Source organism: Grampus griseus, assembly GCF_964374135.1.
Source record: "Grampus griseus genome assembly, chromosome: 14".
In the NCBI taxonomy this organism is placed as follows: Eukaryota; Metazoa; Chordata; class Mammalia; order Artiodactyla; family Delphinidae; genus Grampus; species Grampus griseus.
In genome coordinates, this window is record NC_139008.1 from 65,890,576 (window position 1) to 65,915,948 (window position 25,373).

Consider the following 25,373-nt stretch of genomic DNA (forward strand, 5'->3'; position numbering starts at 1 on the left):
GGGGCCAAGGTGGCAGCAGCAGGGTCTAAACTTTGTTCCCGAAAGGGCTGAGAGCTTTAGACCAATACAGCCCCCATCCCCTGGTCTTGCCCACTGGTGCCTCTCCTCTTTGTGCTGGTCCCTGGACATTGGGCCTCTAGGGACACCAGGAAGGAAGTTAGCCCTGCCCGGTGTGGCTGGCCTCAGAGGATGGGGTGGTAGTAGCAGCTGATTTAGTCAAAAATATTTAGAACCCAAATAAACTGGTCAGAATGACAAAGTGACTGAAATGAAAGACTGATCAGTGTGCTTGGTAATGATTTCTGAATTTGGAGACTTTTGAATGATATGCTTATAAGCCCACACTCGATGCCTGTAATGTTTGAGCAGCTGCTGGCTCTGAGCCTCTGCCATGGCTCTGAGCACACACTGAGGCCACATGTATTGTACTTTTGGCCAGAGCTTCAGTTCTGACTGCAAAATAATGTCGTGGAGCAGTAAAAACTATATTAAGTAAAAGCCACTTAAAAGGAAAAGAAACAAGTCATTGGAAAAAAAAAATGGTGAAACATAGCAAAGTGGGCAAGGAGGTATTGTAGGCTGAGCGTGAACTGGAATATTAAAAAAAATTACACAGTAACTTAAAAAGCAATAAAAAGTGCTTTGAAATGGTTCTAAAAGTTGTAAAATCCTCCAAGTGTGCATGAAAGTTATAAAAAAAATCATGGCCTAGTGGTTGGAAATGTTTCTTTTAAACCAATTTGGACAATTCATTTAGAGCTGGAGCCAAATAAAAAAGTTTTGAGAAAACATTGGCAAACAGGTTAGTCCAGACAGTGGAATATGGTGCAGAAGTTAAAATGAATAAAGGGGTCACGTGTGCTGACATGGGAAGGGCTGTAAGGCACATAGTTGAGAGTGAAAAAGCAAGCTGTGTGGTCAGATATAGCATTTGATAACATTTACATGGTAAAAACACCCATGAACCAAAACTACATGCATTTAAAAAAATTTATTTTATTGAAGTATAGTTGATTTACAATGTTGTGTTAATTTCTGCTGTACAGAAAATGATTCAGTTATATATACATATATACATATTCTTTTTCATATTCTTTTCCATTATGGTTTATTATAGGATATTGAGTATTGTTCCCTGTGCTATACAGTAGGACCTTGTTGTTTATCCATTCTATATATAATAGTTTGCAACTGCTGATTCCAAACTCCCATTCCATCCCTCCCCCACCCCCTCTCCCCTTTGGCAACCGCAAGTCTGTTTTCTATGTCTGTGAGTCTGTTTCTGTTTCATAGATAAGTTCATTAGTGTCATATTTTAGATTCCACATGTAAGTGATATCATGTGGTATTTGTCTTTCTGTTTCTGATTTACTTCACTTAGTATGATAATCTCTAGTTGCATCCATGTTGCTATAAATGGCAATATTTCGTTCTTTTTATGGCTGAGCAATATTCCATTGTATACATGTACCACATCTTCTTTATCCACTCCTCTGTCGATGGACATTTAGATTGCTTCCATGTCTTGGCCAATGTAAGTAGTGCTGCTGTGAACCTAGGGGTGCATGGATCTTTTCTAATTACAGTTTTTTTCTGGATATATGCCCAGGAGTGGGATTGCTGGATCATATGGCAACTGTATTTTTAGTTTTTTGAGGAACTTCTGTACTGTTTTCCATAGTGGCTGCACAAATTTACATTCCCACCAACAGTGTAGGAGCGTTCCCTTTCTGCCACACCCTCTCCAGCACTTGTTATTTGCAGACTTTTTAATGATGGCCATTCTGACCGGTGTGAGGTGGTACCTCATTGTAGTATTGATTTGCATTTCTCTAATATTTACCGATGATGAGCATCTTTTCATGTGCCTATTTGCCATCTGTATGTCATTTTGGAGAAATGTCTATTTAGGTCTTCTGCCCATTTTTTGATTGGGTTGTTTTGTTTTTTTGTTATTGAGTTGTATGAGCTGTTTGTGTATTTTGGAAATTAAGCCCTTGTTGGTTACATCATTTGCAAATATTTTCTCCCAGTCCGTAGGTTGTCTTTTTGTTTTGTTTATGGTTTCCTTTGCTGTGCAAAAGCTTGTAAGTTTGTTTAGGTTCCATTTGTTTACTTTTGATTTTATTTCTATTGCCTTGGGAGACTGACCTAAGAAAATGTTGGTACGATTTATGTCAGAATGTTTTGCTATGTTCACTTCTAGAAATTTTATGGTGTCCTGTCTTATATTTAAGTCTTTAAGCCATTTTGAGTTTATTTTTGTGTATGGTATGAGGGTGTGTTCTAACTTCATTGGTTTACATGCAGCTGTCCAACTTTCCCAACACCACTTGCTGAAGAGACTGTCTTTTCCCCATTGTATAGTCTTGCCTCCTTTGTCGAAGATTAATTGACCATAGGTGTGTGGGTGTATTTCTGGGCTCTCTATTCTGTTCCATTGATCCATATGTCTGTTTTTGTGCCAATATCATGCTGTTTTGATTACTGTAGCTTTGTAGTATTGTCTGAAATCTGGGAGGGTTATGCCTCCTGCTTTGTTTTTTTTTTAAAAAAATTTTTTTTTAATTTATTTTTTTTGGCTGCATTGAGTCTTCATTGCACTGTGCGGGCTTCCCATTGCAGTGTCTTCTCTTGTTGCAGAGCACGGGCGGGCTTCAGTAGTTGTGGCTCATGGGCCGTAGAGTGTAGGCTCAGTAGTTGTGGCACATGGGCTTAGTTGCTCCGCAGCAGGTGGGATCTCCCCAGACCAGGGCTCTAACCCATGTCCCCTGCACTGGCAGGTGGATTCTTAACCACTGCCCCACCAGGGAAGTCCCTCCTGCTTTGTTCTTTTTCCTCAGGATTACTTTGGCAATTCTGGGTCTTTTATGGTTCCATATAAATTTTAGGATTATTTATTCTAGTTCTGTGAAAAATGTTATGGGTAATTTGATAGGGATTGCATTGAATCTGTAGATTGTTCTGGGTAGTATGGCCATTTTAACAATGTTGATTCTTCCAATCCAAGAGCATGGGATATCTTTCCATTTCTTTGAATCATCTTCAATTTCCTTTATTAATGTTTTATAGTTCTCAGCATATAAGTCTTTTACCTCCTTGGTCAGGTTTATTCCTAAGTATTTTATTTTATTTTTGATGTTATTTTAAAAGGGATTTTTTCAGCAATAATGGAGCTTCTGCATGTAGTGGATTGGTAACTTGTTCCATGGTGGCAAGAAAGAAGTCTTTTTTTTTCTTGCTGTATAACGTTTCAGTTTTAATAATTTTGAAGCACTTGGATGCATTCAGAAATTAAAAATAAAAACCATAGATTAAAAAAATAAATAAAAGGGATTTTTTTTTTTTTTACATTTCCTTTCTGATATTTTATTGTTAAGTGTAAAGAAATGCAGCCAATTTCTGTATGTTAGCCTTGTATCCTGCTGTCTTGCTGAATTCATTTGTCAGTTCTAGCAGTTTTTGTGTGGCGTCTCTAGGGCTTTCTATATGTAGTATCATGTCGTCTGCGTATAATGACAGTGTTACCTCTTCCCTACCAATTTGGATACCTTTTATTTCTTTTTCCTGACTGATTGCTGTAGCAAGGACTTGAAATACTATGTTGAATAGAAGTGATGAGAGTGGGTATCCTTGTCTTGTTCCAGATTTTAGAGAGAAGGCTTTCAGCTTTCACTGTTGAGTATTATATTGGCTATGGGTTTGCCATAAGTAGCTTTTATTATGTTGAGATATGTTCCCTCTATACGCAGTTTCATAAGAGTTTTTATCATGAATCGATGTTGAATTTCATCAAATGCTTTTTCTACATCCATGGAGATGATCATGTGAAAACCACATGCATTTCTATATGTCCATGGAGGAGAAAGGTCTAAACACCACAGGGATAACAGGAGTGACCTCTGGGGGAGGGAGTTAGGACTGAGAATGGACATCAAGAGGAAATTTAGAATTATCTCTAAAGTTTACATTTTTCCCACAATAAGAGTATATTAATAGTATAATTAAAAATACATCACATTTTTAAAAAATGGTTAAACCAGCAAAGCAGTCCTAATTTAGCTTGAAAATGAGTTAGAAATCGAAAATGTTCCTATAGTAGGAAAAATCCTTCAAACTTAGAAATGAACAAAAATGCTTAACGTTGCACGAAATGTTACATAACCATCTTCTAGGATACACCCAAAGTATTAACACACGACATGCCAGTGTCTGGGAACATTTCTCTTCTGCTGCGCTGAGCGTTGATCAGTTGGTGCTGATGGATCGGTGGGCAGCTGTGCTTGGGGGAATCTAGAGAGGGAGTGGCCCCCGTGCCCATGCCAGCTCTCCCCTATGTCCAGATACTACCTGTGCCTGCAGCTGCGGGCGGACATCATCACAGGCCGCCTGCCCTGCTCCTTCGTCACGCATGCCCTGCTGGGCTCCTATGCCGTGCAGGCTGAGCTGGGTGACTATGATGCTGAGGAACACGTGGGCAACTATGTCAGCGAGCTCCGCTTCGCCCCTAACCAGACCCGGGAGCTGGAAGAAAGGATCATGGAGTTGCACAAGACGTACAGGTGAGAGGGCCTCCGCCCAGGCCTCCCCTTGCCCCTTGCCCTGTTGGCCAGAACCTTCCTGGCTAGGCCACCAGATCGTATGCTGTAAGTACCCCACCTGGCTCTGCCGTTGACGTGAGGTGTGTCTGAGAGCACATCATCTCATCAGATGGGAATGATGGTAACTTGCTATGTGACCTTAAATGACTGCTTGGAACTTCAGGTTCTTAAGCTCTTGTACTGGTATGGTAATTCCCTGTCCTTGGCCTCTGAGAATCGGTCTCTTTAACTGCCAATTGGAGATGATAATAATGATTGTGTGTCCCTGGGTAAGTGTCCTGATGTCTCCGGGCATAAAGTTCAAAAGTTTACATTCTAAAGCCAGACCGTCTGGTTCACCTTTTGGCTTTGTCTGTTTCTAACCGGAGGATCTCGGGCTGGTCATTTCACTTGCCTGTGCTTTAGTTTCCTCATTTGTTTAATGGGGGCGCTAATAAAACCTATGCTGTAGGGTCCTGGAGGGGCTAAATGGTGCATATTAGAGACACACTGCATGGTGGCTATTACTGTTGCTCTGTGATTTGAGGGGTTGGGTAGTTGATTGTGCAGTGGAAAGCAGCTTGTGCCAGGAGTTAGAAGATAGTTAACTGGTTGTGTGATTATGGGCTGGGTGTTTAACCCATCAGCCCCATTTGTTACCTGTATAAGGACTAATAAGGACTTAGATTATCAGTGTTTCTCAACTACTGGTATTCGGGGCAGGAGAATTCACTGTGCAGGATGTGTGGCATCCCTGGGCCCCAGGCATTAAATGCCCATAACACCCCCTCAGTCATTGTAACAACCAAAATGCATCCCCCATTTCCAAATCCCTGCCGTGAGGGTGATACCCGCGCCCTGGGGGGACCCTTGGAACTAAATGATCCTTTTAAGCTGGAAGTACTTTGGACTCTAAGTCCAGGCTTGTCAGGGGAACCCAATGTGATAAATGACGTGGAAGTGCGTTGTAAACTGTAAAGTGCTATGCATGTGGGAGGGGGTATGGTGATATTATCACATTTCTAATAAGGATGGAGGGAATGAGGAGGGTTGCGTCCTGGGGAGAGAGGCCATCTGGAGAGAGGCCCAGGTCCAGAGGTGGAGGGATCATGGACGTGGGGAAGAAAGCCTGCTGGGGTGTGATGGGACACGAGGTCTGGGTGGCAAATGTGTCTCTCAGAGACTTGCACACCAACTCTGATTGGCTAGTAACGGCTGCTGTTGTATTGTGTTGAGCAGGATACTGAAACCGTGCAGCCGGTTAGCAGTGTCTGCCTGGGTTCTTTGTCATCCCTGTTGTAGGCAGCAAGGTGTGTTAGGGATTCGCAAGAGTCCTAATAATTCAGAGGGGGAAGTTCAGATCAATATGGGCTGGAGAAATCCTAACGGCCATCCCTTCAGCTGTAACAGCTCTTTTGACATAAAGCAGATGGACTTCCAGTGTCCAGGTATTCTGCACAAAAGCTCCCCGAGGTAGACAGAGCACAGGAAACTGAGGCTATGAGACAGATGTAAACGAAGTGGCTGGGAACGTGAACCATGGAGCCACATTGTCTGGATTCAAATCCTGACTTTGCTACTTAATAGCTGTGTGCCCTTAGGCAAGTTATTCAACCTCTCTGTGCCGTAGTTTCCTCATCTATAAAGTGGGAATAGCGATATCTACCTTATAGTCCTGTTATAAGGATTCAAATGAATTAATACATGTAAAGTGCTTGGAACAGTAACCAGCATGTAGTACTCAATACATGTAACTCAGTAAATGCTGTGAGAGTGTACAGTTTCCTGGCAGCCAAAGCCAAGAAGGAACTTGATGAGTTACGTAACTCTTCTTTTCAGAAAGGAGAGAGATTCCTCCTTTCCTCAAGGGCGATTAAGTGGTTTCTGATACAAAGTTCTGCGAAAAGTAGCCTTTATGGGTAATAAGTTAGGAGCCCCGGGTGATAACGATAAGCAGTGTCATCCACAGTGGTTTCACTGTCGTGGAGAAACAGAATTTATGGCCCCCATTTAATCCAGTGGCAGAATGAGGCAAAAACCTGGACTCCCGGCTGAGGCCTTGAACGCTTCCTGGAGAAAATAAGGCTGGACCTGAGCTTTGGCAGGAGATGAGAGTTCAGTGGGCTGAAGCGGGGGCTAGGGGTGCACTCTCCGGCACTGAGAGCAGAGGTGAGGGACCGGGGAGGCCCAGCCGCACTCCTGCTCCAGAATGCTTGCCTTCCTGGAATCACAGGTTCTGCTCACGGTCATCTTCGGCTGGCAGGACTCAGGCCTTGGTCCTTCCACCGGCCACCAGCGATCACTTTCTTTCCCTTAGGGGCATGACCCCAGGAGAAGCAGAAATCCACTTCCTAGAGAACGCCAAGAAGCTTTCTATGTACGGAGTAGACCTGCACCATGCCAAGGTATTGCTGGGTGCCAGGGTTCCCCTAGGTTCTGGGGCATGCTTCTGAGGAGCTGCCAGGGTCTTCTGGAGGGCTTGGTGTGCCGGACTCTGTGCTACCTCCAACCTGAAGCCTTTTCTCTTCTCATTTCTCATAACTTGACCTTCCATAACCCTTTATTTCCCCATGATCCTTATGAATTTCTCCTTATATTATATTTATTGATGAATCTGTCTGTGCCACTGCTAGATTGAGAGCTTCATGAGGGAAAGACATAGGCCTTAACTTATTTCTGTATCCTGAGCATATAGCATATGACCTAGTATGCATAGGTACGCCTGACTGTCTGCTGGGTGAATGAATGATTGAGTGATTGATAGAGAAAATGATTGAACAAGTGAGTGGGTGAATAAAGGACAAAATGAATGAACAAATGGCTCTGTGAGGGATTAGTCAGTGGGGCTCCAGCAGGGATGCTCAAACCCTGCTCCTGAGGGCTCATTACAAGCAGAGCTCAGAATGGGGTTTCGGGGTCATTCCACGGTCCCTTCTCACACAGGACTCTGAGGGCATCGACATCATGTTAGGAGTCTGTGCCAACGGCCTGCTCATCTACCGGGACCGGCTGAGGATCAACCGCTTTGCCTGGCCCAAGATTCTCAAGATCTCCTACAAGAGGAGTAACTTCTACATCAAGATTCGGCCTGGGGAGGTGAGCCTGCCTTGGAACTCCCTTCTTCACCAGGATCAGCTAAAACGGAGGGGACCCCGGCAGCTGGGCCTGGGTTTTTTCCTACCCAGGATACATGGATGGAGGTGCTGGGTGCTGGGTGGGGAGACAGTCCTCTTTTGCTGGGGCTCTCTACATAGACTTTGCACTTTAGGTATGTGCCTGCACACACACACACACACACACACACGGGAGTATACGCATAAAGAAAACCACATATATTCAGGTTATACAGATCAGGGAATGTTATGTCCATGTCCCTGATTTGCTTACATGTGGTACTCATACGAAGATACACACAGACACACGACTACACACACATGCAAACATGAACATGCCCACCCTCCACATCCCGCCCATCACAAAGTCCGCTTGGTTCTACCTCTAGAATAAACGCGAGCCCGTCTGCTTCTGTCCCTCTGTCCACTGCACCAGCCACCGTCTCTCCCCTCCATCCCTACACTGTCCTTCTCACTGGTCCCCCGGCCTCCACTGCCACTCCAGGCCATTTTCCTCATAGCTGCTGGAGAGAGCTTAAAAGTCCCTTGCATCAGTTCATGTCAAACCCACCCCACTCCCACTCCTCACTTGAACCTTCTGAGAGCTCTCCTTAGCTCTTGGACTCAAGTCCTAACTCTCTCTGGCCACCTGCCTCTCCCACGTGCCTCTGCCCCGCTGCCCCACGCCCACGCCCACGGGCACTCCAGCCCCTTCACCCTTCTCTGAGATCCTTGAATAAGCAAACTCTTTCCTGCCCGAGCCCTTTGCATTTGTTGTTCCCTCCACCTGAAATCCTCTGCCCCACCTTCTCACACAGCTTTGGTTCCTTTCCCGTCCTCCAGTTCTCTGCTCAGAGATCCCCCGTGTAGAGGGCGGTCCCTGATCACCCTTTCTAAAGTAACAGGCGTTCCCTGTCACATCACGCATCTCTATCCATTCCTTTGTGCCCTTATCAGTATCTGAGATGAGCTTGTTTACCCATTTATCATCCCCCCCGCCCCCCCCACCAAGAATCTTCTGTCTTGGTCACCCTGGTGTCTCTGTTGCTTAGCTCTGGATCTGTCACAGAGTAAGGGCTTAATCCAGGTGATTGATTAAATGAACGAATAAATGAACAAACAAGGCAGAGTCATACAGGCCTGAGAAAGAGGTTCAGAAAGGATGGACTGGTGGTGAGAGTGGGCCCAGGCCTTCCTTCTGACCCACCCTCCCTGGTTTTGCAGTATGAGCAGTTTGAGAGCACGATTGGCTTTAAGCTCCCAAATCACCGGTCGGCCAAGAGACTGTGGAAGGTCTGCATTGAGCACCATACGTTCTTCCGGTGAGCCTGCCCCTGGGGTGTGGTAACAGGGGCTGAGGCCGAGGCTGTGAGTGGATGTGGGTAACGGCTGTGTTTTGTCAGTAGGAGGAGTTAGTAGGGACTCTAGGAAAGCCCTCCTCCTCCTCTTTCCCCAAGTCTCTCACCTTCTGGACCACTTAGAGTTGTCGTAGGTGGTGGGACAGCGGGACGGAAGGCCAGCTGTAGTCCAGCCTTGGGTCTGGCGTTGCGCATCTGATCCTCTCTCCTTGCCTCCATCCCTCCCCTGCAGGCTGGTGTCCCCTGAGCCCCCACCCAAGGGCTTCCTGGTGATGGGCTCCAAATTTCGGTATAGTGGGAGGACCCAGGCACAGACCCGCCAGGCCAGCGCCCTCATCGACCGGCCCGCGCCCTTCTTTGAGCGTTCCTCCAGCAAACGGTACACCATGTCCCGCAGCCTTGACGGAGGTATGTCCCACGCTGGAGGTGGCGGGGAGAGTGGCGTGTAGGGGGGGATGGGAGCATGCCGGGTCCTGTAGAATGAGCAGTGGAGGCGGTAAACACATGACAGTTGATTTGCACCAGGCATGGTGGCCCCAGAGCACTGCTGCATCTGGGGACTCTCCGTGGGTTAGTCTAGCCTACGGTACCACTTCTGCTGGAATGTGACACTGACACTCTGGGCTTCTCACAACTTCCCTGAGTTGCGGCCTTTTGGGGTCCCAGGTTCAGCCATATGGTTTTCTGGGCCCCCTTCCCGAGAAGCTTAGCAGTTCACAGCCTGTCACCATTCTGGAATGGTATATTGTAACTGCAGTGTGGAGCTGGTGATGCCTTACTGGAGGCGAAGGAGTTGTTCCCAATCATTTTTTTGGTTCCACTGGGCTCTGGGCTGATTGACATCTAACTGCATGTTAGTCTCCACTGCCCCCGTGTCTCTTGAGTTGATAGGTGCCCTGACTATTAATGAGAATTGGCCATACATTGCCCTGTATCAAGCAGACCAGGGCTTCTCAAAATGTGGCATCAGAACCAGCTGTGAGCTTGTAAACATGAGAAGTCCCAGGCCTTTACCTAATCCTACTAACTCGGCACCCTTTAGGGCCCAGAACTCTCCCAGGATATGCTCACAAGTTTATAGGAGAGGGTCAGAGGCCACATGGGGCGTTGGGAGTTAGGCAGAGTTAGGCCTCAGCCTTGATACTCACCAGTTGCTCCACGGATGCAGGAGGTGGTCCATAAATATTTGAATGAAAGCATGGGAGGCCTTGAGCAGCTTAACTCCCCTGGGCCTATTTCTTCTTCTGCAAAATGAATAATACCTACTTCATTGTGTTATAGGGAGAACTGAACAAGTAATACCTCTACCACACCCAAAACAGTTCATGGCACATAGTAGGACCTTAATAAATTGTAGGACCACTAATAAATTATTATTGCTTTTAGGTTTGTAGGGGGTAGTTTGAAGGTAGGAGATGGGGACTTTGGTGGGGGACCAGCAGATGCTCCCAGAACATATTGGGGCTGGCCTCCAGGCAAGGCAACAAATATTTTCTTAGTGTTAGATGTGTGCCAGGCCTTGTGTTAGGTCCTGGGTACGGTTTTTAGTATAAGTATGGCCCTTTCCTTTGAGGAGCTCACAGAATAGTAGGTTTGTCAGCGTCCAACATGATTCAGCTGGTGGGAGAAGTGTGTACAGAATACAGAGCAGCCCTGTGGAGACAGGGTTGGGCTAGGGTCTTGAAGGATGCTTAGGAGTTTGCCAGGGGATCAGGAGAGTCTGATATGTTTCCAGTAGTATGGAGGTGAGTCCCGCCCCAGGACTCCCTGGCCGTGTTCGGAGGACATGCAGTTTTGCAAGGGTCCATTTGGGGCTCAGGAAGCTCCCTATTCTCCTGGAGTAGGTACCGTGCTGAGAGCTGAGATTTAAGCAAAGGGCAAAGAGGGCTGTGCTGTCCTTCTGTCCTCCCCTGCAGCTCCCATTACCATGCTGGGGGCTGAATGAAACCCAGATTGTTCAGGGCAGCAAAGGTTGGCCCAGAACTGGTGAAGTTCATTATCGAGGAAGCCCGGACTCTAAGCCAGGAGGCCTGGGTCCCTGTCCTGATTCACTGAAAGGTTACCAGTGAGACCTTTCTCCTTTCAAGGTCTCAATTTATCCTCTGTAAAGTGGGGATAGTAATTCCCATCCTAGCCATCAACACAGAGTAGTATGTGGATCTAATGAAATAATGGGCATAAATGAGCAGTTTGTCAAGTGATATATACGAATAAAAGGGATAATTATTCTTTAAAAAAATCTGTGCCAATCCTGAGGATAATCTGTGCTCTGATGATTTTAATGCAGTATTTTCCAGCCATTTTTTCCACTGAGACACAAGCCCTGGGCATAGTCTGGGTTTTGCCCAGTGTCTGATATAAAGTCTATAATTCCATCCCTTTCTTTCCTGTTCAGTAAAGGACTTTGGAATGCCAGTGAGTGAGAAAGATGTTAGTGCAGGGATCCCCTTGATTTCTCCCTAATTTAAAAAGAAGGTAAATCATGTGCAAACCTCAGGACTTTAACTTTCACTAATGAAAGCTAATCTCACAGTATCTGTGTCTCGTTAAATAACGGTCAAGTGAGTATCTGCTACGACCACCACAACAAAGACATTTGTGAGCCAACACTGATCGAATTGGCTCACTCTGAGCCAGCCGCTTCTCTGAGACACATTAGCTTCTCTGTTCCTCCTCCCAGTTGTCTGAATTAGGTACTGTTTGTAGATGAGGAAACTGAGGCCCAGAGAGGTTGTATAACTTACCCAAGATCACACAGCCAAGAAGAGATGGATTTGAGATTTGAACCCAGGCTCGAGTGCTGTAGAAATCAGGGGAGGGCCTGGCGCTGGAGGTAGCTCTGGCTCTCACCCCCTGAGTGACCTGGGGAAGGCCACGCCACTCCTCTGGGCACTGGCTCCTTGTCCCCAGCGTGTTGAGGCTGTGGTGGTATCTGCTCTACACCAGGCATGGTTGGGCGGGCGGTGGGTTGGCTCCTGTTCCCTGTGCCTGGGAGGTGACTCACATGGACGCCCGGCCATCTCTGCCCACTTCAGCAGAGTTCTCTCGCCCAGCCTCGGTCAGTGAGAACCACGACGCAGGACCTGACAGTGACAAGCGGGAGGAGGATGGCGAGTCTGGGGGGCGGCGGTCAGAGGCTGAGGAGGGAGAGGTCAGGACCCCCACCAAGATCAAGGAGTTAAAGGTACGAGCCCCGCTTTCTCGTACCCTCTGACCTGGGCGTCAGGAGGCTGATCCTGGGTCTAGGCTCAGCCTTGACCTTCAGGTGCCCTCAGCGGTGGCCGGGCACCCTTGCTGTGCGGCGCACCACGGACGGGGCCTTGCTCTTGGGCCGTGCTCAATACCTGGAATCCGCGGGTGGGGGTGGGGCACGCTGCCCACCCTGTACCCTTCCTGGTGGACTCTGGCCTCCTCTTGCTCACTTCTAATTTGCCCTTTTGCCTGTGATCTGGATCTGCACAGCCCTCTCTCACCCATGATAGGATGTCCCTGCAGGCCACAAGGGTGAGGTTCAAGTTCCTGCCGCCCGCCCCCATTTCCCACCAACCTGTGCGCACGCTCACGCAGGCCCGCCTGGCCTGAGACTCGCAGGTGTTCACTCACAGACGTGTACCCCCTCGCCCATAGGGTTATGCCCCCAGACGTGCAGACAACGTGCGCACGCACACGGGCATGTGCACACACGGGTGTGCTGGTTTCCATCATGCACCCCCACCTTGGGAGCACAAGCCCCTGAACACACACTGACAGCAAGAAGCATGACTCTCCAGAACCCCACGTCCCATCTGCCGAGTGTGATGGGCCGCTTTGCCTCCAGGCCTCCCGCCCCCTTCTTCGCCTTCCTGGGCTCCCTGCTTCACGCCCCGTACCTTCTGACGACCTCACTGCCCTGCTGGTGGCCCACCCAGCTTCCCAGAGTGCTCTGGGCTACCTGCTGGACCAGGCCAGTCGCGGTATCTCTAATCCATTTGCTCTACTGACCCTGCTGGTTCCTTTTCCTCCTCCCACGTCCCGCTAGCCGGAGCAGGAAACCACGCCGAGGCACAAGCAGGAGGTACTGCATGGGGCCTGTCCCCACCCACCCAGCCATTCACCCACCCCAGCTCATTTGTCATCACCCCACCATCCATCCCAGGCTCACATCCCAGCACCACCTCAACTTAAGCTTCTCCTCCGCTCCCGGCCATCCTCCTCCCTCACCCAGCCCCACCCTCCATCACCCCCTCCCCAACTTAAGCTCATCGAGAGACTCCAGCCCCCCCAACCAACCACCCATGTTTTCCTCCCTCCCCACCTCTCCCTCCCTTTCCCAGCTTCATGCTCTGCCTCTCCAGACCACGCCGTGCTTGCTTCCCACCCACTGACCATCCCCCACTGTGTCCCCCCGTTCTTCCAGGCCATTCTGTGCTTTCACTGAGCTCATCTCCACCCCCATCCCCCACCCCCCCACTCCCACCCCAAAGCCTTCTTTTGACTCTTCTCCTCCCTGTACCACTGTCTTGTCATGCCTCTGCATCTGTGTCCCCTGTGTCCCCCCCCCCAAGCTTCTTTTTGTATCTATGGGCAACCAGATGTGGGAGTGGGGGGGGTGGGGAGGGAGGGGCCTCAGAGCACATCTGTTTTCTCAGCCCCAGGTGCATCTCCCGCGGGCGGGGCCCCTGCTGCTCCAGCTCTGCCAGGAAAGCCTCCTCCTCCCGTTTGCTGCTTCTCTCAACACCCTCATCCTGTGCTAACCACTTCTCCTTCCCTTTCACATGGTGTCCAACTCTTCCTTTGATACTTAACTGCAGGAGAAGTGGGTCTGTTCTTGGGCTGCTGAGGGAAAGGCCAGAGGCTGGGGCGTCAGAAAGGCCTGGCTCTTGGGTTTCAGCCCCAGTTCTGCCACTGACTCTTTGAGGGTCTTGGTAAAGTCCCCTCAGGCCCCAGTCCCCCATCTGCACAGCAAGGCATTTGGACTAGGTTTCCCCCAGGCCCTTATCCTTCAAGGATCCACTGCTCCCTTCAGCCTTGGGGAACACCACATGCTCACAGGACCAGTGTGGCAGGTTCAAGATGGAAGGTCACCAGCCACATCTTAGGTCTGTGGCGGCCCAAACCCACCCACCTGTGCACCCTCCATCGGGTTTGATTTCTCAGACAGACGTTGTCCTGAGACAGCTGCTCAGGAAGGGATGCAGGAGGCACAGACAGATGACTAGAGGGAAAGCAGAGCCTCAGTGGCATCGATTTCCTTCCTTAGTTAACTTAGGAGTCAATCATAGTGGATCCTCGGATGCCAGAGATAAGCCCAGGGGAACTCTAGCCTTGTCCAAGGGCAAGCCTGCCTTCCAAGTAGTTGTTCCAGAATCACTGATCTGACTTTATAATGAGCTGAGGTTGTCTATTTCTTGTCCTGAGTCCTCAAACAGCTTTGCAGATAAGGGTCCTTGGGCTGCCAGCGCACCTGCCCTGCCTCCAGAAGTAGGCAGGCTACTGCTGGTTCCCGTGCAAAGGCTGGTCCTCACTTGACCTAAGGGCAAGGGTACCTCTGTACCGCCCAGAGCTCCGACTTGGCAATTTAATAGCGACACTTCTATGACTCCAGCTGTACCTGGCTCGGTTCTTGTGTCCAGCCTTGGGACTTACCTCCCTTCTTCCTGGTCTCTAATTCTAATCTTCCTGAACACCCCACAGAGCCCTAGTTTCTCTGTCTGGCTGTATCTCACCCTGTCTGCCCTTGAGGAGTTGGTACCCACAAGGAATCTGGAAGATCCTGGGTGGTTGGGGAAGGTAGTGGCTCACGGCAGAGCACGCTAAACATCATCTCTTCCTGGGCCCTGGTGTGGAAGCAGGGCACATTTCTCTGGATGTCCTTGGATTTAGAAGGGCCCTACAGGGCCTGAGCAGTGGCACACGTTGGACTAGGAGGGGCCTAGACCGAGGATCCTGCTAAGCACAGTGGTCCAAGTCGTGGCCAGAGGTAGGCACCAGGATCCAGGAGGCCGAGCAGTGGGCCAGAGCAGCCCAGTGAACAGGACTGGTGATTTCTCACTGTGCTTTGGTTGTAACCAGAGGGAAGTCACCTCTGCGCCTTGTGAAACTAAAGGGAACTTACCCAGACCTGTGGGATTTGGGTTGACTTAGGTGTTCCAAGACCAGGAGCCAGGCAGGGGAGAAGAAAAGATGGTACTTGGCCAGAAGTCTCCTCTCCTTAACCTCAAGTGCTTTTTGCTCTTCTCTTTAATCTTGAGTGGTTTGTGTACCTGTTGGGGCTAGTCATCCCTGCCCTGCTTGGCTTATGGGACGCTGTGAGGGTGAGACAGGGCCGTGGATGGGAATCACCTTGCTGATGTAGGGCGGTGATGGGGACCATTACCATTTTCACCACGCCTTGCATCCTCTTCTTGGAGCTGTTCCTCTGATGCCTGACTGTCCTCTCTGTACACCCAAGTTCTTAGACAAGCCAGAGGATGTCTTGCTGAAGCACCAGGCCAGCATCAACGAGCTCAAGAGGACCTTGAAGGAACCCAACAGCAAACTGATCCACCGGGACCGAGACTGGGAGCGGGAACGCAGGCTACCCTCCTCTCCCGCCTCCCCCTCCCCCAAGGGCACCCCTGAGAAGGTCAACGAGGTAGGTCTCACCTGAACCCCTCACCTGGGGCCTTGGGTAAAGACGGTGGGGAAGGTTGCTATGTACTGACTTACCCTCCCCCTCCACGCCCCGTTGCTGTGTAAGGTGGTGATGGAGATAGGGCAGCAGGTTAAGCTGAGGAAGACAAATTCACTCACTCTTGGAACCTGGGCCCCAGGGACCACCTTGAAAAACTCAGAAGACTCACCGTAGTATGGTGTATTTCCCTTCCATCAGCCAGAGTGTAATGGGGAAAGGGTGCTGGTTAGAAATGCAGGTTCTGGGGCCCCAACTCGGACCTACTGAATCAGAGTATTTGGAGGTAGAGCCCTGGAATCAGTATTTTAAACAAGTGCCCCAGGTGATTCTCACACACACAAAATTTTAAGAATCCTGGTAGTTCTGTCCAGTAACCAGACCCTTTTGTGCCTATTGTGAAAACACAGATGGTGGGAGGGTTCCTTCCTAGGAAGATCCTCAGAGCCCACCAGAAGGGAACAGATCCTCTAGGAAAGTCAGAGCTGTTCCTGGTGCTCCAGAAAAAGATCCCACATGACCTGTCTTTCAGAGTAGAAAGCATGGGGTGTTTTCTCATTGAAAAAGAGAAAGACAGGATCTTGAGAATTCCTGTATTTATAATCCCAAGCTGGTATTTTTAGCACTGCTAAATCTTGGCACTCTTTACCCCCGTTTTTTTGTTTGTTTGTTTTGTTTGTTTGTTTTTTGCGGTACGTGGGCCTCTCACTGTTGTGGCCTCACCCGTTGCGGAGCAACAGGCTCCGGACGCGCAGGCCCAGCGGCCATGGCTCACGGGCCCAGCCGCTCCGCGGCATGTGGGATCCTCCCGGACCGGGGCACGAACCCGCGTCCCCTGCGTCGGCAGGCGGACTCTCAACCACTGCGCCACCAGGGAAGCCCAGCCCCCGTTTATATTAGGTGTTTTCTCTCCAGTGCTGCTGCTTCCTGGTCCTAAACCCTTCTGAGGTCTAGCCTTACAGTGCCTGGGTTTGAATTCCGGCCCTGCTGCCTGCTAGCTGGATGACTCTGGGCTTGTTACTTAACCCCTCTGAGCCTCCGTTAGATAGAGATAATAAAAGCACCTAGTTCCCAGGACTGTTGTGAGCATCCAATGAGATAAAACATGGAGGGGGCAGCAGAAGACCTAGATGCTCAATGTGAGTTACTTATTGTTTCATTTGGAGAGCCTTGGAACTCTCCCACAGGAGGTTAATTTCAAATCAGAATCCTTTTTAAAGTTGGGAAGGACCCTCGGAACCCAGTTGGCTCGAGGTCCTCATTTTACATATGGGCACGGAAGCTCAGGAAGGGGAAGGACTTGATCAGTGTCATAGCTGATAGAAGATGGGCCAGAATCTTATGTTCTTATGTCCCAGGCCACTGTATTTGCTATTAAATCACAGCTGCCTGGGAGCAAGACCAAATCATATGAAGCTCAGGAGACAGTCAATTGTGCCTGTGCTGCCCTTTAGAGCTTTGAAAATTGATGATGCAGCTGTGATCTAATAAGTGAGCCTTTGATTGAATCAGCACTCCCGTGGCCTCAACATGCCGGGTACCAGGGCCTTGTCTAGCAAGGCTGCTGTGGTAGCTGCTTGGCTGGTGATTCACGACGTCAGGGATGCCATGGGGGCCTCTATGGCTGGTGCCATGGAAGGAGGGCAAATCTCTTCACCCACTGAGGGCTTCTGTGGTCACCGCTGGCACAATCAAGACACTGAAGACCCTGGATGGGGCCATGGGGCTGGTCTAGTGATCCAGTTACACACGCCCCTCCTCCTGCCCTGAGAGATGCTTGACCAGAGTGGCCTCTAGTCAGTCCTGAAGTCGGTGAGGTGGATGTAGAGGCTTCCAAAGGGGTCAGACTCCAGCAGAGAAAGGAAGGCTGGGCCCTGGAGGGCTGGACTCCGGGGAGCTGAGATGCTCTGAGCAGCCTGGCATGGGGGTGCCCCACCTGCTGGTGATAGCTGGAACTGCCAGAAGATGCGTCTCATTAAAAGGTGGAGTCTGTTCCACCTCCCATCCCCCCTACTGCCTCCCCGCAAGAAGTGTAGTCCATTGCTGGAGAGAAGTCTGGTCCAGGAGCTCACCTTGGAGCGATGGACCTTTTAACTGGCTTACAGGTCCCACTGGCATTTAGAGGCTCTTGAAAATTTGGGAGAGGAGAGGAGCTGTCGCCAAGGACTGGACTGGGTCCTTGGGTGAGTGACATCACTTCTTGGAAGCCTCACTGCCTTGTCAGTCCATCTAAAAGGGGACCAAAATTGCCACTCCACAGTGCTGTGGGGAAGGTCGAGTGAAATAATGGATATAAAATCACTTTATAAACTGGAAAGTGCTGGACAGTCCTGGGGCCACTGCTGATGGTAACTGGAATCCCTTATTCAAATATGGGCTCTCATGGCGTGGCTCCTTCCTGACCTAAGGATGCGGGATTTACAAAGCTGGGCTATTCACGGACTCTGTGTGTGTGTCTCTCTCCTGCTTTCTGTCCCTCCCTCTCTGTCTCTCCTTCCCTTCCTCCCTCTTCCCCTCTCCTCCGGCCCTGGGCCTCCCCTGCAGTCCCAGAGGACCCAGGACACCTCTCAGCAGGACTTGGCACCTGAGCCTGGAACGGCCACAGGCTTGGAAGTGTTCACTCAGAAAAGCCTCGCAGCATCTCCTGAGGTTACTGTCGTCACCTCCCCACCCACCCAGAACCACCCTAATAATCTTAAGAAAACCCTTTCTCTGGGCTGAGGGGGTGGGCCAGACTCTGCCCTGCAGGTGGGAGCAGTGGGTAGCTCATGTTGGCCCCATGCTGTGACAAGTGAGCGACCCCTGTCCCAGGGGTCCATAATGGGCCAGCCCGTCCCTCATCCATGGTTTCTCAGGAAGGATAGGACTGAAACCATTCAAGGAAGACGGAATGGTCTGAGTCGCCTCTGGCTTAAAAAGGGCAGGTAGAAATGACCTCTCAGGTCCTGCTGAGGCAGGTGACCTGGAGGCAGGTTCTGACTGCTAAGCTTGGGATCAGGGATCATGGCACCTAAATACCTCTGCTCTGAGGTCTTGTCTCTGTTCAGAAGCCTGAGTAAGGTCTAGCAGTGACTAATTAGCCCCTCCATCCCCTGCTTCCATTCTCTAAACTCCCCTTGGAGTTTGGGTCTGTCAGGGTCCCCAGGCAGGCAAGAGTGTGTGTGTTTCACCAGGGAGCATCCTTGGGGTTGTACAGATGTCGGTCCGGCAAGCATTCTAAATGAGGAGAGCATCACTTCTCTGCCCAGGATGGCAGTAGGCCGAGGGTCCTCGGAACTTCCTGTGCCCCTGCGTGGATGCCGGGTGGAATCCAGGCCCAGGAGCAGGGGGCTGTATCCTCCCTCTTTGCTGGGACTTCATAGACCGTCGGGATTGGAAGGGACCGATTGATCATCTGGGTGAAAATTCCTTCTCTCTGATAACCAACCCTGCTCCGTTGGCATAGTGTGTATGAGGGCATATACCGTTCTCCATTCCCAGAGAAAAATTTTGTAGCTGCTAGAAACGTCCTGAAACTGTAAGAGAGCCGTGAGTCAGCTACGTAAGTGGTAAAACATAAATCACAGTTCTACCCTGAATTTTTCCTACATGTAAAATTAAAAACAAAGCTCGGAGCACTCTTGAGAGAAGTCGGACAGGAGTCAACAGCATCCCCAGGTTAGGGAAGCATTGGTGCCTTGGAGCACAGAGATTCGCATAGAGCCAAGCACAGGTGCCCTAACTTGGGGGGTTGCAGGGTTGGGAGGGCAGCATGCGCCCTTCACCAGCATCCCTGAAAATTGTCCGTCCAGCCTGTTCCACAAGGGGGCTCTCCCTGTTCTTCACAGCAGTCCATTTTGTCTTCTTCAGTCATGTGTTGGGAAGTTTCCGTATTGAATTATAACCTGCCCTTCCGAGTCACCTGCCTGTGGGCCTCGCTCTGACCCCTGGCGCCTGTAGTCCCACTCTGCATCCTCCTCCAGGAAGGCCCTTCAGAGTTCAGCGTCCCCCCTGCCCCCCAACTCCCACTTTCTTCCGCAGCTTCTCCCGTGGGTTCTAGAGGGCTCCTTGTCCTGGACCCCTTTTTCTGGGGGTCTCCTGTAAAGAGCAGGGCCCAAAATGTAACCCAGAGCTCCAGGTGGACCCTGAACAGCCCGGGGTCAGCAGAATCCTGGCTGGAGATTTTCTTCCTGTCAGCTTGTGTGGGAACAGAACTGGCCCCACTCCAGCTCCCAGCTCCCGTTTCGCGGCCAGTTTTGCTGCAGTGGCTCCAGCTGACAGCAGGGGGTGCTCTGAGCAGGCACTGAAGGTCCCCTGGCTCAGTGGAAAGAATGGCCCGGTGGCTTCCCTGACATCTTTTATCCTGTGAATTGGGTCAGAGAGCCAAAGCTTTCCTCTCTTTGTTCAGGCTCTTTCTCTCTTCAGGATTTTTACTTGTTAGATGCAGAGCCTCTTCTTCCCTCTGGGAGCCTCAGTTTCCCCTTCTGAAATGAGGGTAACAGGACCTGCTTCACAGGTCGCCATTTGGATTAAGGTTAATAACTTCTCCAAAGGGCTGACACTGCCTGGCACATAGTAACTAAATATAAGTACATGTTTCCCTTTTTCTTTCTGCAGAAACTTTCTGTTCTGTGCCAGCTCCCACCCCACTCAACCTAGTTTCTAAGCTTCTGGTTGCTAGAAACTAGTTTCTAGTTAGACGTGGGCAGGAATGTTCCACAAGGGGTCTCATGGACCATCTTTGGCCATCCTTGCCGGGCTGATGGTGTCAGTACAAGCTGAAATGGGAGCAGCTAAAGGCGCCTGCTTCCCAAGTAGAAGAGAAAGGAGGCTTTGTAGGCTCTCAGAACTCTTCCCTCTGGGATGGTTCCAGTGTTGTTGTCCTGAAAGCTTAACAACCTGAAGTAGAATCTCCGAAACCCACGCAGGTTTTGTCTGGGCCTCCCCCCTTCCTTTTCTCTCTCTTTCCTGTTGGCAAGATTCTCTTAATGAGGTTTGATTCCCTGACAATCATGGAGATTTTGCTAAAATGGAGCAGGGGGAGGGGTGGGGGAGGTCAGAGGGCTTATAATGCTCCCTTGAGTCTTCAGAATCCTTCAGATCTTCTGGGATCTGACAGACTCCTCACCAGGTCATAACCTGCATTGGAGCCCAAGCGCATGGGAACCTGCCCCCTGCTGCAGTCAGGAGCAGTTTTCGGCACATCTTACCGTGGAGCTTTTCACAGGACACAGGATCAGAGACCGGGTTCTAGGCCTGCCTTTGCCACTGGCTCACTCTCTGACCTTGGGCACGGTGCTTACTTCCCCAGCCCTCAGTTTCCACATCTGTGCCATGAGGGACTTGGGTCAGAGCAGTGGTTTCAAAGGAGGGAGGCACTTTGGGGCACTAGGGCAGCCCAGGCCTCCAACTTCCACGGGGGGGGGGGCCCTGTATCTGTGTTACATATTGGATTGCCATCAAGATTTTGTGTGAAGAAGGTATTCTGTAGTTTCGAGAAGATTTGAATCCCATTGGCCTTCTCGCATTGTTGTTGTTGTTTGCACCTCGCGGCTTGCAGGGTCTTAGGTCCCCAACCAGGGACCAAACTCGGGCCCCCGGCAGTGAAAGCACCGGGTCCTAACCACTGGACCACCAGGGAATTCCTGGCCTTCTTGCTTTTTGAACAATTCTAGAAGTCCATCCTTCCCTCCTAAGTGTTGCTTGAAAAACTCTAGGGGAGGTAGAGGGCTGTTTTGTTGATGGTTGACAGTGCTGTACTCTCAGTGCTTTGGACCAGTGATGATGCTTGGATATTTAGATCTTTACCTTCTGTGATATGTTCAGGTCAGTCCTCTTCCAGTCTTTCTGTGGATTTTGTTAGAATTCTCCAAGAACAGGCCTTGGTATTTGTTTCTTTGGGAATGAACCCCACAGAGTTCAAGCTGTTTCAGCCACTGCAGCGACTGGCACTAACCTCTAGAGCTGGTCGTTTGGTATAGTTTGATCTAATCTCTTTCCTTCCAATTAGCGCTTGCAGAAAGGTCCGATTTCAGGCTGTGGCCTGTGAAACTTAACTCAGTGCCTCCCCGACAACTCGACATTAGATCGCAGTTGGGACCCATATTCCATTGGCTGTAAGTCAGCAAGGCTCTCAGGCATTCTTTTCCTGACTCGACTGACTGTGACCTTGAAAAAGTCACTGACCTTCTCTTGGCCTCAGTTTACCCATTTGCACAAGTAGGAGATTGGACTGCAGGAAGTCTTAGGAGTTCTTTTGGCTCTAGCCTTCAAAGATTCCATGTGATGTAAGCTACTTTCCCCTCTGACACTGGCAGCTCTATTATTAAAAGAGGAAGAGTCCTGGACCATCTGTGGATTTCCATTCCCCGATGGTTAACACGGGGAGGGTATGAGACCGCATCCCATTTTACCCGGTTAGGTCCCCAGCCAGCTGACCTTGACCAAGGGGGCAGGTGGACCTTGGTCCCTTCTTGCGGAGGGAAAAAGTGAACCCATTCTTAAGGTGCCTGATATTTCATGTTAACTCTTCTTGCTCCAATTAAAACGCAGGGTTCAGAGCATTGGGTATTTATAGAAAGAGAGTACATTAGGCCAGAAGAACTCAGTCTCCTAAAAGTGACCGCCACACAGCAGGAAGAAAGGGAGGCAGGCCTCGCAGACATGCTTGCTGACGGCAGACTCTCCAAGGTAGACGTCCTGGTGGACAAGTTCACCTTTCAAATGGCCACAGAAGAAAAGGTGGGAGCCAAAGGAGCAAACACACAGCGACAAGGAAGAATGATCACGAGCCCTGAAGGCTTCAAGTCAGTGTGGGAGGAAAGCCCCTGGGTCAGGGAAGGCCCAGGAGGGGCTTCTCTGGCTGCAGGCCGCACGCTGGCAGGAACGCTCCCAGAGGGCTCCTGGTTCAGGGTGGACCCTGGGGAGGCAACCATCAGGAAGCAGCGGGCCTCCAGGGACCAGCTGGAGGGCCCGGCAGAGCTAAGGCAGAAGTGGGAGGAGTTCCAGGCTTGCGGAAGACCCGCCGCCCCGGCCACTGGCCCTGCAGAGGTGGATGTCCCCTCTCCAGCCTCCGACACGGGAGGACTCCGGTCGTTTCTGCTGGACCCAGCCTACACAGAAGCCAGAGCCGACTCGAGCGATGAAACCGACACTTCCTTTGCAGAGAGAAGCTTCTATTTAAACTATGGAGAGAAAGAGTCTGAAGACCAAGTCCTCCCTCCGGCCCTGGAGGAGAGAGAGGAGCACTTAGATGCCCCACCTGGCTGCGAGAGCAGGCGGAAGCTGTCGGAGGAGCTCACGGAGAGCTCAGAGCTGGACTCCTCAGGCCCATGGGGCTCTGCTGCCACTGTCGGCAGAAACAAGCACCACGAGGGTGAAGCCCACTCAGCTTCCTCAGAGGGAGGGGCGGGGCCCCCCAGGAACCAAGGACCAGATGACCTGGAGGTCTTTGTCAAGCAGCTCGGAAAGGGACCTTCTCCAGGGCTGATGTTTGCTGAGTACGAAGCCCGGTGGGAGGTGGAAGGAGAGTCTACCCACCCAGCATCCTCAGTAGCTGCAGAGGAAGAGGCCCCCCAGAGTGGAGATTTGATGGGAAAGGCTGAGAAAAGTCCCCCAGGCGAATGGAACCACTCACCTCACAGAGGAGGGGGCATGCGTCCAGACAGCCAGGCCTGTGTCCTTCCGTGGGCCATCCCTCCTAGCGATGTCAGGAAGCCAGCCAAGCCGGACAGAGGCAACTTCCTGCCCAGAGAGAGGGGACCAGTTCACACCCAAACAGGAGAACCTGTGACAGAGGACAGCAAGGCCCCAGCGTTTCTTCAGATGGAGGAGGTGATCACCCCCCTCCCAACCTCGCCCCGTCCCTTTGCGGCTCAGACGTCTCCAGAGGAAGCTTCTTCAAGCCCAGCCCCTTATGGGTCGGGGGAGCCTGTGCAGCTCAGGGACCGCTTTGGAGAACAGTCCCCCATATTTCTCAAACATGCCCATGCTCCTAAAGAGAGCCTGGAGCCCAAGGACCGAGTAGGGCTGGCTGTGACCCCAGACGGAGGTGAGCGCAGGGCCCCTCCCATCGCCAGCAGGAAGCCCAGAGTTGTCCCTGAAGAAGCCCAGGGGTTGCGGTTCCCTTCAGGGAAGCAAAAGGAGATGACCTCTTTCCAGGCTGGGGGTCAAGAGGGCTCCCTGGAAGATATTAGCAAGACCTCTGTGGCCAACAAGATTCGGATCTTTGAGACCCACGGAGCTGAAACTCGCTGGGCGAGTCAGGGTGAAACCAGGGCCTTTGCAAACGAGTTGTCTTCGGAGGCCTCTGTGGGGCAGGTCGAGCAACAGCGGAGTAGGCGTTTAGACCTGGGATTTGCTCAGTTTCAGCCCCCAGAGGACTTTGCTGCCCCCAAAGCCACACATTCCTCCATGATGCCGCCAGCTACCAGACACTTCTGGGAGGGCATTTCTACCCCATCCCCCCGGGAAGGATGCATGGACGTCGAGCTCGTGTCCCCCAGTCCAGGCTGCGAAACTACACTGGAGGAAGCTACTGGGGGAACTGGCCACGTGAGCCCCCGCCCCCATGCTGCCCCCAGCCCGGGAGCTGACCGCATGCCGCGTAGTTCTTTAAAAGCATGTTTCTGTGGCCCCTCGTCATTACTGCCACCAGAGGCTGCTTGTCCATCCCTATGAGTTCTTTTCCCTAAACGGGCCTGAGCGTAGCCCAGGCGGAATGACGGGTTCATCTGCTTGGCCCATGTTAGCTTAGCCACACAGACCCTCGGCTTTTGGTGTGACCTGGTGCCCGGAGGGTCACGCAGCGCCGGTGGAGAAAGTGGCACCGCCTCCAGCTAACTACACATTTGCTTTGCCTTGCTGCCCGCACCTGCTGGGTTCCCACCGTTTTGCTTGGCTTGTCCAACGATCTTCCTTCATCCTTTCCCTTCCCTGGTGCTCCTGCCTCGGGGAAGCTGACAGTCCAGAGGTTTCCATCCTTCACTTCCGGCTCCCTCTCGGTCCTAGTGCCAAGTTCCTTTCTGCCTCCTTAAGACTAACTGTCTTCTCTAATCCAGAACAAATCCGGAGACGCGGTCAGGCAAGAGAAGCACGTTACCAGCTTAGCAGCGAATCCCCCAGGAAAGGGGGGGCACCTGAGATTCACCAGCCCCTCAGGCCCGCAGGTCTCTGCAGCCCCTCGGTGCCCTGATGACCTGGTCATCTTCGCCTGGCCAGGGTGCATCGCTGCCTTAGATCCCCACCTGCTCTGGCAGTGCCTCTTGTGGCAGCTCAACTCTGGCTTGTCTGGAATGAGTCCTCACACCTCTCAACCTTCCGGAAGCTGGCTAAAGGGAGGCTTGTCTAGCAAGTGAATCTCTAAGTGCACCGAGTCTCTGGAGCCTGAAGCCAAGCACTTTAAAAATATTGGGTGGGGCTTAGATTGGTCTTAAAAAAGAATGTCGTAAAACAGCCAAAAATGTGTGTGGTGTTTAATCCCTGACAGGCCAGTTGAGAGGTATGTATGTCGGACAAGAGTTGCTGGTCCCCCTCCAGCACTTCCTTGGCCTGCTGTTGTCAATTACACTGATGGGAGCAGAACCTCCACTCACGGAGCTCAGGGTTGAAGTGATGTAGCGCCCAGCTCCCACGAATTACCCGGTGTTGCTCCTCCCTCTAGACGATGCTGACCCCTCCCACGGAGACTCAGTGG

General features: G+C 51.0%; 1 protein-coding gene across 1 annotated transcript in view; it reads left to right on the top strand.

Moving 5' to 3' along the window:
- Positions 1–25,373, top strand: part of EPB41L1 (erythrocyte membrane protein band 4.1 like 1) — a 123,591-nt gene that overhangs the window by 79,706 nt on the left and 18,512 nt on the right. Inside the window, exons 8-15 of the mRNA XM_082670332.1 lie at positions 4,344–4,562; positions 6,898–6,985; positions 7,524–7,676; positions 8,918–9,015; positions 9,284–9,459; positions 12,087–12,235; positions 13,070–13,105; positions 15,482–15,664. Coding sequence (XP_082526458.1) covers positions 4,344–4,562; positions 6,898–6,985; positions 7,524–7,676; positions 8,918–9,015; positions 9,284–9,459; positions 12,087–12,235; positions 13,070–13,105; positions 15,482–15,664 — 1,102 coding nt within the window. The remainder of the gene's footprint in view (positions 1–4,343; positions 4,563–6,897; positions 6,986–7,523; positions 7,677–8,917; positions 9,016–9,283; positions 9,460–12,086; positions 12,236–13,069; positions 13,106–15,481; positions 15,665–25,373) is intronic.